Raw genomic sequence first — 16,134 nt, forward strand, 5'->3', positions numbered from 1 at the left:
AACCCCCCCAAAGAAAGGATATCCCAGACTGACTGGCCGGGCCACGAACAGGTTAACTGTAATGGGCTGGGAGTCTCACTTGCTGCAAGAAGGTTGAATTAATCCCTTCTGAAAAGGCCTCATTCTCTGGGGAGGGCGTGCGAGGGGGCCGGAGACGGCCACAAAGGATTTCTTAGAATCTCACCAAGGCTGATGCGAATGGGACAGGACTGGCACTGCGCACAATGCGTGTCTATATCCATACGTACATCGCATATGGAGGACCGTACGCCACCCGCTGTATCCACAACAGCAGCGTATGCCCCGTATCATCTGCCTTCATTAGGCAGCCGAATAATCTGACCTCCTCTCAAAAAGTTCCTTCTACCTCTTGGGACAACGCACCATCTCTGACGCACTCGGGTCACGGGAGATAACGGTCAGCTGTAACGTCACCGATCCCCTCACACCGGTCCTCGGCCTCCGATATTGCCCCCCTATACGCAATCAGGGGTGGACAGAAATCATTTAGACTCCGCTTTGATTTATATCAATAGACGACAACCTAAAAAGTTGGGTGCCGGCGGGAAAGGTGCATTTTAAACCGTTCTAAATTGACTTAAAGGGGATGTCCATTTAAAGGCGTTCGGAGCAGAAATAAATTTTTGTAAAAATATGGTTGACGAGGCGGCGAGAGATGGAGAACATCACAGTTTAAGTCCTACCTAAGTAATCTGAGGCAGACTCGTTGCTTTGATGGTGCATCACCATGTGACCGTGGTTGTTAGGCAATGTATTCATAGCAAGCAGACTTGACTTTTCGACACGGTGGGGCCAGCAGCGAAAGGAAAAAGCAGCTCAGCACTGGGCCAGGCCGTGCTAGTCCCCCTTTACGTTATTGAATCAGATTTTTCGAAAACAAAGTTTGGGTGGAGAAGCCCTTTAAATATAATTTTTGTAATGGTTCCTGTTGTAGTGGAGAACTAGAAGGAAACGAGTGCAGCGGATAATGTAGAAACACAACTGAAAAGCACAGAGAAAGTCCATGTAGCCGCTTCTCAGTTATATCCAAGCTGGGTGCAGCTACCATAGCGGTGGTCACCCAGCTTTCCTAGCTCCCTGAACAACAGTCAATTACTCAGCATTTCACAGCAATAAGGGAGCGCTCTGAACTTGGCTGAGCAGTCATGTCATTTCTATTGAAGGAGATAAGCGTCACATACATCATGGCGCCGCTTATCCCGATATAAAAAAGGTCCAACCAGCAAAAAAAAACAAAACATTTCCATTGCTTTCCCCATAGACTGTCCTCTAAAACCCCAAAACTCATGGACTGTAGACAGCTTTACCTTGCCAATCAAGTTTCGGATACTTAAAAAGTCTGAGGGGCCGTTCTACGACTATGAGGTCAGATATACGACCGCGAGAGAACGCGACAACATGCAAAATGGAATAGGTGGGTTTCGATAATTATGTAACGTCTGTGGCCGGGTGTATAGGGTCATGGTATGACGTTTCCAAATGGGTTTAAAGGAACATGTTCAATATATAAGAGACACGTCCACCCCCCCCCCCCTCCGCAGAACCGTTTATGGTACCACGTAAAGTATATAATGATATTACACAACCCTATTGAAAGCCACAAAGGGCGTGGGCTGTTGTACAAAGCTCCGCACCCCTTACCCCCTATGAGTGAAATTCAATCATTTCCTAAAGTCAAACATTTATAAGAAAAAAGAAAATCCAACCATGATTGAGGGGATCACCCGGCACCCAGCAATGGTGCCAGTTTACCTAGAAGGACAAAGTGGAGACCACCTATTGTCTCCACCCAGCACAAAAGAGTCCTGCATTAAGAGGTCTTCCTGATCGAGCATGCCCTGTTTCCTTCCATGCAGAACGTCACCAGGGGGGCATGTATGGGCCAACATAGGTGCCAAATGTCCTGCCACCATCTTACTAATAGATGCAAATACTTCTGCAAAGTAATTTTTGAAGGCTAAAATTGGCTTTACTCGCGGTTGGCCGGCAGCCAAGAGAAGATCAACAAGAGATGGATCGGAGATGGTGACGGGAAAGGGGTGGGTGGGGGCCGATGGGTGGGGTTGTCCAATGCACAACAAAGAAGCATCCGAATATTCTTCTTTATATTCTCTGCTTTTAAGAAACTAAATGTTCCCACCTAAAAGCTGACCTCCTCAACTCTACCTCTGAGGAGCAAGTCATGACCTAGTCAATCGCGAAGCTCAATTCTGTTTCGGGCAAGTGGTGACTACATCTCTCGCGCACCTCGTCTATTGTCAAGATCTGACTCTAAATTTCCTAAAAGAAAGTTTAATATGAAGTGTCACGTCCTCTGCCTTACTCCTCCTCCAACCGAGGAACCCGAGACGCTTCACAGTCTGGTCAACGCAGAAGATCAACGTCTATCACGATCATGAATGATCATCTCTTGTGGTATTATTTCTCAACGATCCCAATTCTCTTGATCAAGTGCCCTATTCATTGGCCGAGTCAACCAGGCATGACGGAGGGAGAATAAAAAAAAATATTAAATCTCCTGAAGAACAATAGGAAGGGTCAACAAGGGCCCCCTTGTCACAGAGGTGGGCACGGCCTGTGCGCCGATCCCTTCCCAAGTAACTATATCCCATGTGATGGAGATAACGCAGTGGCCAGATGCTCGCACGTCTCGTATAGCAGGGAGATAAGTTGTAGTAACCAGATGTCCTACACTAAGATATAGTCTCCCCTGCGGAGGTCCAGAATATATACAATAGCGGCACACGGTCTACAAAGACTCAATTTAACCCTTGAGCTGCCACCCATCACCAAACATCAAACCAACTGTTGGAAAATGGTCTCAATTTTTGCCAGTCTAAAGAGTTAAGAGGGAAAGGTAGTAGAGGTGTCACTCCACCTTCGCATCAACACATCGCTCCACGCCAAAGTGTGTGTCGCGTGTTTACCAACACTGCGCCTGCGCCATTGACCGCGTGAGTATGCCGCTGCCAACCATCGCCACGCCCCATCAACGCCACCGCCCCATCTAAGCCACCAATGGCAAGATCCTCCTATCAGAGAGATGACTGATAGAATTGCTAGGATCTAGGTTTTTAAGGGGGTGCTGCAGAGAGAGTCATTAAGATCTCAAGACGCAGCGCCAAGCCACGTGCATGACAATGCAACGATCCCTGTAATATTCTGAATAAAACAGCCGTAGAGGGTTCATTCACAATGAGACACCATTCTAACGGTGATATTTTAACGTAAACTCGGTCCCTTATAATTTACGGGCAGCTCCGGGCCCCTCATCAGGGGAGTCTTGAGATCACGTAATTACGAGACCCATATTTAGAATTGGAAATTCACAGAATAAACTTTATCCACCCCCCCCCCCCCGTAACACCTCCTTTTATGTTGGATTCCATGACACACGGTCACTCCCACCTAGGAATCGATTCCCGACACAATAGACACCTTGCCGTACCGAAGATCAGTTATCATCTCAAGAACCTTCCGAAGGTTTTCATCCATTTTTAAACGGCAGATATTCGATTTTCACCCCTTCACGAACCTCTCACCCAAAAATATTAAAATTAAAAAATAAATAAAATCAACCGGATAATTCAAAAAAATTGCAAATTTTAAAACTAAACCTAAAATAGTCTAAAAAAACCGGAGCGATCCCATCCCCTCGATCTCCTAAACGTCTGCTGCTCTCCTCTGCAATGTCTTCCTAGAAACACGCATGGCTCTCTCTTCGCGACTGTAAAATAAGGACCACACCCCCCTAACTGTTTTCGCTACAACCTGCGCATTCCGCACGCTCCGCGGTAGGAAAAAAAATATGGTGCAAATTCTGTCTATTGTCTAGTTATCAAATCACAGAACAACAAAGGTCATTAACGGAAAACCACTTCATAAACCGAGTTCTCGTTAGAAAACGTGCATTGGGATTTTGGTAAAGTTGACTCATCAAATTCGAAAAAAAAAAATTAAATCTACATTTACGGGGGTCTCCCGATATTAACCTGCGTTGGGCATCAGAATGGCTTCAGGTCCTGAAGGGTTAACAGGAACAAGCACTTCCAAGAGTTCTGGAGGTCCTTGCACCACTTTTGGATGATCCCTTTGTTCACAAGTAGCGGCCGTGCCTGTTTTTTGTTTTCTGAATATCTCATCTAGAATGTTTTTGGGCTCTGATGTCCGGTCACCACCGACTCACATATATCCAACCGGGGAGTTAATCGTTCCTAAGATTTGGAGATTAATTATTTAAATTAGCTTCACGCTGCGCTCCTTCTTGGAGTGAAACGCAAGTGACGACACTGACTGGACGGCGGACAGATATGCAGCGTGGTGGGGAGGTGTTTTTTTTTTTTTTTTCGTTGCTCCTCCAGACAAAAGCTGGGACAATTTCTGCATCTCCGTAGCACATGTGCAGAAGAGAAAAGTCTATATTTCTCCAGACAAAGAGCCTGCGAAACCTCACTTCCTGCACTAAAGCACGCTGCTACTGCACCACCACCACCACCACACACAGGTTGGATGTGGAAATTTAGGAATTCACAGCACAAAACTGACCAAAACACCATAATAATGGCTCATAGAGAACAATGCCCTCTAGTCTAGCAGATCACCCCCAACCCCTGCAGTGGCAGAATTTGACAAGTGCCTAAAACTCATCGTCTTCCCCCCTCTCGTCTCCACATCTCACTGCCATTTCCGAGACACAACGACCAAGAACGAGACACACAAATAATCTGTTACTACGAGAGTTGCTCAGTTTCGTGACACGCTGTCTGCACCATAACACGAGCGGGCAGGCTTTGTTGTAGCACCCTCCGTCTCTAGCACATGGTGCCCACGGCTCATTTGTGTTTTGGTACCCACTGCCGTCTCCACCGCTTCCCCTGATGTTCTCCTACAACATCACCCGGGCCTCCTCTTGGTGGGTTTAGGGGTGGGATGTTTTTTTTGGAATGATTTTGGCCATATAACAACAACAACCACGATCGTGACACGGGCGCCAGCGAACAAAAAGACCCAACTTGACAGCTCCATTGGGCTAGAGTTCAAATTGACCGAGCTGGTGTGGGTCGAAAACGGACGATATACTTGGAAGAAGCAAGACATTTTTTTTTTTTTTTGAAGGTAGAGGTTTCGGAAGTGGGTGTGTGCGGAAAGATGGAGTAGCGGAGAATCTCACAAAGACATCAACATAAAGAACTCCAACATGCAGTCTGTAGGTGCCCAGTCGTGGCGATGCCCGGGCATAAAGTGTCCAGAACGCCCAATAAACTCCAAAAACACCACAAAAGGACAATGCGAAAATGACGGTGATGTCATATCATTCATCACTCTAGGAAAGACAGGTCTCTGTTAAAGGGGTGGGGGTGAGGGGTCCGAAGAACACGGCGCTCACTACTGCATCCCCCGGGCTACCCACCCGATATCTGCAGAGGGTAAAGGTTACGTGGGACACATCACTATCCACAACTCCCGACCTACTGACCCGGATCATTTACATGAAGGCCTACATGCCCAAGCTGGACCCCAGATCTCATGATGGAATTTTGGAGATGGTGACGCCAACGACCGATAAGAAGAGTTGGGCTGGCGAGAGATGCCAGCTACCGCACACACCCCCCAAAAACTTCACTCCAGCTTAGAGAGTCCGAGACACATGGGCACAAAAGACCTGTTCTCAATTTTAGGGACCTTGTAGACCAGATCAGGGTGGTCCCTTATGGACCAGATACCAGTCTATGGTTTCCTTTCGAGAGTGTCTTGAATATTTTTGTATTTGGTCTCCGCTATTGCCCCCATGTGAGTCTGGCTGAAGGGTATTATTTGGTGGTGTGGGACCCATCCATCCCTAAACATCCTCATTGGGAACGCTGGGAAGGTGGGTGTGGTATCATTTTAACCCCCGACAAGTCCTCCCCTAATCCCTGTAGCAGAGAACAAAAGCCTAGCTTCAAAAATAAGGCTCCGGGCAGTGGCAACAACCACGACCGACACAAGTTTTCTCCCGACTCCGAAGAGCTGAATGTCATGATAACCGAGGAAGTTGTGCGGGTCCCGAAGTCATCTAGGAACACCATCATCCCTTTCCTGGACACTACAACTCCCCTCCTCCTCCTCCTTCTTCTTCCCTCCAACCATCAGCACTTATGACTCCTAAACAAAGGCGACAATCTTCTGTAGCGTGTATCATGCCCACAGCGCCAACACAGACCACCCTTTCCAGGGCATCGAGTCTTACGACCCCGAGCGAGCGCACACAGGAGACAGCGCGCTCCTTACAGACAGACTGCAGCGGCGTATCCTTACATAAACTTTTCCCACAGCATCTCAGGAAGTGCCCACATGCCGGAGACAATGGAGAGAGAGTGCCGAGACAACAAAAGGATCACGCCAACTACCAAAAAAACCAACACGCCCCCCTCCCAATTATAACACCTTATACCCCCCAAAAACCCCACCTGCACCAACACCCCCCACCCAAAAAAAAAATAATAAAAAAAATAATAAAAAGACATAAAGACAGGACTGGCACATGACACAGATGACAGTTGCCCAGCGCCAGGGCCGGGGGGGTGTGTGCGCAGGTGACAACATCCCCAAACAAAAGGAGCCGGAGTCCCCCTATATACCCGCTACTATGTGAAGTTTTGGACAATTCTTTGTTTCTTTTTTAGGTGCAGCGGGGGAGGGGGCATGGGATATTATGGAAAGGATACAAAACAAAGACCCCCCCCCCTCCTCCTAAATAATGTAACCTATGGGATGTTGCTACATTGTATCAGACTGCAAACAAAGCATGTGAGAGTTGTTTATTGTCTGGAGCCCAGACAAAGCCCCCCCCCTCCAGAGTTCACCCTCCCCCCCAGGCAGGTATGTGGGTGGCATGCTGTACCCCCCTAGATGCCCCCACATGGTGCAGTGATGGAGACAAAGAAGAGCTCTCACCTTGTCTGCCCACAATCTCAGCCACGTGTTCGGAGCTGGGCACTGGCACACACTCCGTGGTGTTGGAACTCTTCAGCCGGAGCTCTGCCTCCTTGTACAGGGCACACAGCTTGCTCTCGCCGCTTTTCTGGGGGTGCTGCCCGCTGCTGGAGCTGTTGGTGCTGCTGCTGTTGTTGTTGTTGTTGGTGTCTTCTTCTGTCTCCCCCAGACCCAGCAGGCAGAGTTGGTCCAGGGCGATCTGCAGGGCTCGGTCATCCTCCAGTACCCTGTCCTTGGTGAGGTCTGCCATGCCATGCCCATTCCTTTCCATCATCCCTGATACCACCAGGCTAGGCATGGCTAACAAAGGCTAGGGAACAAAGAAGAGGGGCAAGAGAGAGGAACCAGAGGAGAGAGAGAGAGGGAGACAGTGGGAGAGGAGGAGGGAGGAGGCTGCAGACCGTGCCCTCCTCCTCCTGCTGCTGCTGCTCCTGCTGCTGTACCACCTCCTCCTCCTGTGCCCGCCTCCTCCTCGTCCTGTGCCCGCCTCCTCCTCCAGTACCACCCCCTCGTCCTGTGCCCTCCTGCCGCTATACCACCCCCCTCCTCCTGTACCACCCCCCTCCTGCGCCACCCACTCGTCCTGTGCCCTCCTCGTCCTGTGCCCTGCTCCTCCCTTACCCTCCTCCTCCTGTATCCTCCTACTGCTGTGCCCTCCTCCTGTACCACCCTCTGTGCCCGCCCCCTCCTCCTCTCCTGGGTAAGACGATACGAGGCTCCGCCTGGCAGCAGCGTGCGGGGAAACTCTTTTGTTTGAAATTCCTTGGCTGCTCCATGACATGTATCCCGGAGCATGCTGGGAGTTGTAGTTCGCTACTCTCCCGGTATATGGAGTGATAATAGAGGGGGAGAGATAACGGGGTGATTAGGAGGAGTTAGGGAGTAGTGGGGGCTGTTAGGAAAGGTGGAGGAGGGGGTCTGCCCGCAATGTTGGGGACTTGGGGGCATTTAGTGGGGGTTATAAGAAGAGTATTGGGGTGAGATAATGGAGGGGTATTGGGGGGGGGGGGTGTGAGATAATGGGGGGGTGTGAGATAATGGAGGGGTATTGGGGGGGGTGTGAGATAACGGAGGGGTATTGGGGGGGGGTGAGATAATAGAGGGGTATAGGGGGTGAGATAATGGAGGAATATAGGGGGTGAGATAATGGAGGGATATAGTGGGTGAGATAATGGAGGGGTATAGGGGTGAGATAATGGAGGGGTGTGGGGGGGGGGGTGAGATAGTGGGGGGGGGGTATAGGGGGTGAGATAATGGAGGGGTGTGGGGGGTGAGATAATGGAGGAATATAGGGGGTGAGATAATGGAGCGGTATAGTGGGTGAGATAATGGAGGGGTGTGGGGGGTAAGATAATGGGGGGGGGGGTGAGATAATAGAGGGGTATAGGGGGTGAGATAATGGAGGAATATAGGGGGTAAGATAATGGAGGGGTATAGGGGGTGAGATAATGGAGGGGTATGGGGGGTGAGATAGTGGAGGGGTATAGTGGGTGAGATAATGGAGGGGTATAGGGGGTGAGATAGTGGAGGGGTATAGGGGTGAGATAGTGGAGGGGTATAGGGGGTGAGATAATGGAGGGGTATAGTGGGTGAGATAGTGGAGGGGTATAGGGGTGAGATAATGGAGGGGTATAGGGGGTGAGATAGTGGAGGGGTATAGGGGGTGAGATAATGGAGGGGTATATGTGGGTGAGATAATGGAGGGGTATAGTGGGTGAGATAATGGAGGGGTATAGGGGTGAGATAAGGAGGGGTATAGGGGGTGAGATGTGAGGGGTATAGTGGGTGAGATAATGGAGGGGTGTGGGGGTGAGATAGTGGGGGGGGTGAAATATGGAGGGGTATAGTGGGTGAGATAGTGGAGGGATATAGTGGGTGAGATAATGGAGGGGTGTGGGGGGGTGAGATAGTGGGTGAGATAATGGAGGGGTATAGTGGGTGAGATAATGGAGGGGTATAGGGGTGAGATAGTGGAGGGGTATAGTGGGTGAGATAATGGAGGGATGTGTGGGGGGGGTGAGATAATGGAGGGGTATAGTGGGTGAGATAATGGAGGGGTATAGGGGGTGAGATAGTGGATGGGTATAGTGGGTGAGATAATGGAGGGGTATAGGGGGTGAGATATGTGGAGGGGTATAGTGGGTGAGATAATGGAGGGGTATAGTGGGTGAGATAATGGAGGGGTATAGTGGGTGAGATAGTGGGGGATATAGTGGGTGAGATAATGGAGGGATATAGTGGGTGAGATAATGGAGGGGTATAGTGGGTGAGATAATGGAGGGGTGTAGGGGGGTGAGATAATGGAGGGGAAGGGGTGAGATAATGGAGGAATATAGGGGGTGAGATAATGGAGGGGTATAGGGGGTGAGATAATGGAGGGGTATAGGGGGTGAGATAATGGAGGGGTATAGGGGGTGAGATAATGGAGGGGTATAGGGGGTGAGATAATGGAGGGGTATAGGGGGTGAGATAATGGAGGGGTATAGGGGGTGAGATAATGGTGGGGTAGCTGGGCTCTGGGATGAGGGGTGTGTGGTGAATCAGGCTGCGGGGCGCTTCTGGGGTTTTGTCTGTGAAGGAGTATCGGGGATGATATATTGGGGTCTATTTTGAGGTGTGGATGAGAGTTGGGGGGTTTGGGATATTGGGGGTGCACTTTGGTAGGTTGTAATGTAAATTTTGTAGCTGTTTTTTTGGGGTGTTCAGGATGGGTGGAGGGGGTCGACTTGAGGGGAGGGTAAAGGCCAGGGTGGGATATTATGGCGGGATTCGAAGGGGCCAGTTTGTGGGGATACTGGGGTCACGCGCCATCATTACCCCCAAATACCAACGAGATTGTCACTAAGATCTCATCATCAGAAAACAAAATGGCGCTCACACTGGGGGGGACTGCACCTGTCTTCAGGCTGACCCCACCTCAAGCTCATGAAAAGCAGGAAGATATCGTAAGATATGCCACACATGCCGCCATCTCCATGGAGCGCGGTAGACGGGGACTTGTAGTTGGGTCCAATGAGAGGGAAGATGGAGGGGGAACATTATGGAGGAACTAATATGGGCTGGGGGGGATGAGGTGGATTGGGGGGTTAGGAGGTATTAGTGAGTATTGGGGGCTAATATAGGGGGGCTGTGATTACAGGGCAGGTGAGGGGTGAAGTATTGAGGGGGGTCTCCCCACAATGTTGGTGTTTGTGTCATTTTGAGGGAGGGTCTGTCAATAATGGGAGTCATTAAAGGGGATTTTTGGGGGCTTAGAGAATGTGAGGTAAATTTTTAGCTAAAGGTAATGGGGACACCGGGGCAGTTAATGGGGGTGATATGAGGGCTGAAGTTGGGGAATGTGGAGGGGCTTGGACTGTGATGGAGCTGAGGAAGGTGCGATTGGGGGGGACATATTGGGGAGTTCTATTTCAGCAATGATGAGGGGAGCATTGAAGACGTGGGGGATTTGAAGGCTCGGAAGTAAGGTGGGGGGTGAGGTATTAGGGATATTTGGAGGAGAGGGACTTTTTCAAGGAGTATTGGGGATCATATAATATGGACTGTATTTTGAGGTGTGGGGTGCGATTAGATGGGAGTGGAGTTGGGGGGTTTGGTGTAATGGCGGCTGTTCTTGGGTAGGTGTGAGGTAAATTTTTTAGCTGAGGAGGTTATTAGAGATTGTGGGTGGGTGGGGTGGTGAACGGGAGGGGGCTGATATAACGGGGACTATTTTGAGGTGTGGGTGGGAGTGGAGTTGGGGGGTTTGGTGTAATGGCGGCTGTACTTGGGTAGTTGTGAGGTAAATTTTTTAGCTGAGGAGGTTTTTGTGGGTTCTGGGTGGGAGGGGTGGCGGAAGGGAGGGGGGCTGATATAATGGGGGGGGGGCTTTGCCTGGTTGGTGATGTCCAGGTGAGGCATTATGGAGGAATCGGGGTAAAAAAGAGGAGTGTTTGTGGAACAGTGTGTCAGGAGATCGGGCCCAGTTTGGGGGATGGTGGGCTTCATGTATTCGTCTTGTCAATAATAAGAAAAAATAGATTCATGAAAACTGCCCATAGCAACCAATCACAGCGCAGCTTTCAGTTATTCTAGTGCCCTTGAAAAATAAAAGCTGCGCTATGATAGGTTGCTATGGGCAACAAAGAATTTTTTTCATGATACCTCCCCAAAACACTGCGACATTTCTACCTTCAGAGACCAACAGGGGGCGTGGCTAAGCGGCCTACAAGTCTCCCCAATGGCGCTCCCACATGGGGCCCGTTATGAGGCTGACCCCCCGCTCAAGCCGCGACCCATTCATAAGAAGCTAGTTACATCGTCAAATACATCGCATATGCCGCCATTTTTATGAACTACGTCAAACGTTTTGAGGGGGTTTCTCATAATTGACCCTCGTTATTTTTAAGAGATATTTGGGGGGTGAGGGTAACATTGAGGATACGGCCACTTTATGTTTGGGGGGGGGATATATTTTAGCGGTATTTATATTATTGAGGATGGTGTTAAAAAAAAAAAAAGGAAAATTGAACATTGAATATTTTTTTTCTGACAATCATCTGCTCCGTGTCAATGTGTCCGCTCGCCGCTGGCTTTTCTCTGCGCTCCCCATTAGTTGATGTCATATCTTGTTTATGATGTCATCCTCCTGAAGTTGCTTGATGACATCATCCTTGCGCTGCTGCCAGGTGTTTATCAGCACATTCAGTATTTAATGGACGTTCCCTCCTCGGCCACTGATGTCTCATCTTATTGTCATCCGACCGTTATAGGAGCTGACAATCCACCGGGGATGAGTGACGTCACTGCTGGATGCTGATGATGTCACACCTTTCAATATCAGCTGACGCTATAACATGGCTGCCAGTCCCACCGCTGTGTTCTCGGTCCCGTTCTGTCCGTTTTTTTCTTGAGCCGTGATCTCAGCAGTTACATCTGTTTTTAGGAAAGCTGGGTGTCATGTCAGCCATCTTGGTTGTCACCCAACTTTCCCAGACACAGATGTAAATAAGAAACGGCTGAATAGAATTAGATGTGCAGCGATTTAGCAGAAACCGCGGTACAAAAGTGTGACTTGACCGCACCGTCTGAATACGCCTTTATCTCACAACTACTATGAGAGCGCTAATGGCAGCTGTTAATTCCTCCTGTTCGCGAGCGTGTCCGATTTGCGTCCGCAAAAAAACAGACCGCTTTTCATGCCTATGAATGTCCGTGTGGTTTCCGCGTCTTTCTCGTCCGTTTTTTCTCTGCCGCCACTTAACTTTTTTCTTCTGCATTTTTTTTAGCAACCGATCCGTCATGTCGTCCCTGTAATGTCCGTTTTTTTCGACTACAATGGGCGAGACCGCTCTGCGAAAACGGAAACGCGCTCAGTTGCAAAAAAAAAAACGGATGTGTGAGTATTGACTTGTATAGTTCAGCGTGCTTTCCGCTGTTAAAACGGACGAGAAATACGTTTGTGTGAATAAGGCCTAAGAAAGCTGGGTACGACGCATGCGGGAGCTACAATGTCGGCCATATTGGTTATCCACCCAGCTTTCCCAGACTCCTGAATGGTAACCCTGCCTTGTTACACACCTTCATACTGTAGGCTCCCATTTTGCCTCGTGACTTGGCAGATTGTCCATTCAGGACTCAGGAAAAGCTGGGTGACATCTTGACTGGCAATATGATTGGTTGTCACCCAGCTTTTCCGAAAACACAGTTATTGTGAAATTTTTATTTTTGGGGTGCCGGAGGAGGTTCTGATTGGTGATGGGGGGACGGACGGACTGTGTTTTAAATGGAAAACTGCCCCCCCCCCATCATGGCCGCTTCCGTACAACTCATTAGAATTCATCATCGTTCGTCCCTCGTGGCCTCGTCTCGCTGTTTTCTTGCCGTGGCTTTTAGGATCTGGGTTAAGCGTGAGGTGATCGGTCCCTGCGGAGTTCTGTCTTCTGGCAGGGGAAGGGTTAAGAGGTGGGTTGGGGGGGGCAGGACCCTCTCTCCCGCGAGGGCGCGCAGCAGATGCCGCTTCCTCTCATAGGAAATCCTTGTTTTGAATTCTGCGCGATGAAAAGTTGTTTCGGGATTTCTAAAGGAAGACGAAACGGCGAAAGATAAAAAGTCAATCGTAACGTGGCGCAAAAAAACATCGCCTTTTCCCGCGCCGCCAATGACAAGACAGAATTTATTCCTGGCAGACGATACCGTGGAACTCCTTACCCGGGGGGGGGGGGATACTTCATATTTTATTGGGGCTCATTTCTAAAAATTGGGCCGGTATTTTTTGCGCTGATCCGGAGTAGAAGTCCTCTTCCGACACGTCATTGGTGGAGGCTGCGTGATAGGACCCGCCCCTATTCCCAGGACAACGAGGTCCCACTGATGTATCATGGGCCCCAATGGTGTCGCTGCCCGGCAGTGATTACCGTAATTTAAAGGGGAACACTAACCATTTTTCCATTGAAATGATCATGGACGATCGATCTGTGATTGCTTTTCAGCTGCCCAATCATTCTAGGGCTGTTCCCTAGCAACAAGCGCTACCAGCAGTGGGTGACCCCGCCCACTGTCCACGATCCTGTGGAGATCAGGAGTGGTCACCGGGTATGTAGAAGAGCTGGGAGCCGTATTAATGGGTTAAAATGCCCACCAGTCACCAAAATTGACCCTAGATCCTGTAGAAGGACCATCTGATGATAATAGTCCGCCAATACGGACTATTATAGTCCCCATTTTTTTTTTTTACTATTATTTTTTATTCATTTACGAAGGAAAAAATGTAACAAAAAATAAATAAAAATAAATTGTCCGGATGGGTTCAATAAGCGCGGCGGCGGCGGCAGGTGCTGTCACGGCTTAATCTCCCCGCTGAGACCCCCTGTTATGCAGGACTCCTGTCTCCACCGCGTCTCGCTGGGAATTCCGGCAGCGTCAGCGCAGATTAACCTGGCAGGTGTTTCCCCCTCCTGGGACGAGAACCTGGGAAGACGCGGCGCAGTCTAACGATACAGAGTATCTCATTACACGCCCGCCCCTCGTCCTAAATAGATGCGGCCCCTTCCCCAGGACCGGCCCACCCTCACTTGTACGCACCCAGAATACGCAGAAAATCTCAATGGGATTCGTGTATCCATCGTGAAATGTCGGAAGACTCGGCGCCAAATATATCATCGTGCCCCTCCCCCAATATTCACAGATCTGAATAACTGTGTGTGGTGCAAAGTATACGTCACTGTGTGAATGGAATAAAATGGCGTACGGTAGGCGAAAACGCCGCTATTTTTGTAAGAATTAGGGACCTAATTGGGATATTTAACGTACGACCCCTCGTTTAACCCTTCTATCTCCTTCATATTTCTTTGCCGGAGGACGGGGGAAGTTATCTGCGAATCTTGGATTTGCGGAGACGAACCGGTCGCTGTGAGTCATTTATTTACCGTGGTTTTTTTTTTACCGCCAACGTATTGAGCAGCGCAGTACAGAGTATAGGAGCGCGGCCCGTAAAATACGAAAAATAGGACATGCGCCGTAATTCCCGGCACGGTTCTACGGCACGGACACCCATCCGTAGCGCAACGTAAATGTGTCTGCGGCCAATAGAACCGAATGGGTTAGTAAATCCGCGGACGGTCGTGCGCGTGGGGCCTAACAGGGAGCAGAGTTGTCACCGTAGGCCCCTCCCACTCAGAATTCTGTACCACCTTCTGCCGTAGTAATATATAAATGCCCCGCCCCCTTCCTTGTGTGTGTATATATATATATGTACATTCTTGTCCTAAATGTCACAGATAATGTGAATCTGCTGATGCTGAACGTTCATTAGATTGTAAGCTCCTTGGCACAGGGTAAGCGGTTCTACTAAAAGTCGTCACTTCCGTCAGGTTGATAACAATGTTCGTTCTATCAGAGTGGGCAGGTTCACTATTCAGGATGGTAGGAAATCTCACGAACGACCTCCGTAATGTCGGCCATATTGGATGTCACCCAGCTTTCCCGGACTCCTGAATGGCAAACCTGTCTAATCACGTAGCACGTTATTGTCTGCGTTCATATTGCCGCGTGACCCGGCCGGTTTGCCATTCAGAGCATCAGTTTGAGTCGTCTGGGCGGCCACATTGAGGGTCATCCGGCTGTCCCAAAAACCAGCGTAACTTTTTTTTTTTATCTTAAAGGGCAATGCACACATTTTTGTAGAATCCCCGAAACCTTTTATTTTAGCAGGGTGTGATAACTTTTCGTCACATGACCTGACCCGGAGGGCGCACGCGGGCGTCCTGTGACCTTTTTGGAGGAGTCCAACTTTTCGTGATTGACCCCCATGGAGAGCGGGTCGGCTGTCACTCATCGCCACCTTACCTACCGATTCTTATACCCCCTATAAGCATTGCCTAGACCAACCCCCCCTCTCGTGCTGCTGCATGTCAAACATCTGTAAGTGTCCGCCCCCTCCCGATACTGCTGTGTGAATGAGGGATGTTAATAAATAATAAAGGGCGCAGGCGGCACGTGTGTGTGTATGGCGAGCGCAGCACGTGGTGGTCGCGATGTTCCAGGCTGCTTCGTTACGAGGCGTTGCACGGCTGCGGTGAGTATCCCCGATGGGACGTCACAGCGGCCCCTTCCCCGGTGACTGTCTAGACAGTAATTGTGTGCACCTGATTTCATGAATGGCGAGAGCGAGCGATCCCCCCCCCCCCCCCACGATGCCATCAGCTTGTCCGGCAACTGTGGAGGGTACCGGTCGCAGGCGGGGGAGGGGGTATTAATAGCGAGAGGAGACCCCTGGGCTTGCAGCGTGTTCTGGAGAGTAGTCGCCACACCCCCCTCTGCCCGCTGCAAGAAGCAGTGGTATATCAACATCTCCACGTGTGCCCCCTGCGCTCCGGTGCCCGCCTCCTGTGCCCATTTCCAGCTGCTGTCAGATGTTTTGCCTTCTGTCGTTCTCTTCTCGACTGGACTTCGCATGCAAAAAAAAAAAAATCATTGCAGTCACGCTGAGAACAAAGGGTGCTGGCGTCAGCCATGTTTCCTGGGTACCCCTCGTGGCAACGGTTTAACCCTTTGCGACCAGAGACAAGACAGAAAAAGGGGGCGCCGTGAAGTTCCAGATACAATAGAGGGGGAGTTGCTGCTTTTTAACCCATTAGGGGCAGAGGTGGCCCTGGCATA

The 16,134-nt window shown here is 49.9% G+C and overlaps 2 protein-coding genes across 6 annotated transcripts in view; one reads left to right on the plus strand and one right to left on the minus strand.

The window, feature by feature from the left end:
* MEX3A (mex-3 RNA binding family member A) overlaps positions 1-7,478 on the minus strand; it is an 11,601-nt gene extending 4,123 nt beyond the window's left edge. The window contains exon 1 of the mRNA XM_075843999.1: positions 6,958-7,478. Coding sequence (XP_075700114.1) covers positions 6,958-7,294 — 337 coding nt within the window. The 5' untranslated portion in view covers positions 7,295-7,478. The remainder of the gene's footprint in view (positions 1-6,957) is intronic.
* Positions 1-16,134, plus strand: part of KLHDC9 (kelch domain containing 9) — a 101,881-nt gene that overhangs the window by 59,992 nt on the left and 25,755 nt on the right. Inside the window, exon 1 of one of the 5 annotated variants that reach the window (XM_075844003.1) lies at positions 6,964-7,232. The exons of 1 other annotated variant lie outside the window; for it this stretch is intronic. The gene's annotated coding sequence lies outside the window, so the exon portion shown is untranslated. Of the gene's footprint in view, positions 1-6,963; positions 7,233-7,462; positions 7,697-9,852; positions 9,942-15,466; positions 15,551-16,134 lie in introns of those variants that run through there. 3 more of the 5 variants (XM_075844004.1, XM_075844005.1, XM_075844002.1) reach the window with 3 other exon arrangements.

This window comes from Rhinoderma darwinii, chromosome 12 (assembly GCF_050947455.1).
Source record: "Rhinoderma darwinii isolate aRhiDar2 chromosome 12, aRhiDar2.hap1, whole genome shotgun sequence".
In the NCBI taxonomy this organism is placed as follows: Eukaryota; Metazoa; Chordata; class Amphibia; order Anura; family Rhinodermatidae; genus Rhinoderma; species Rhinoderma darwinii.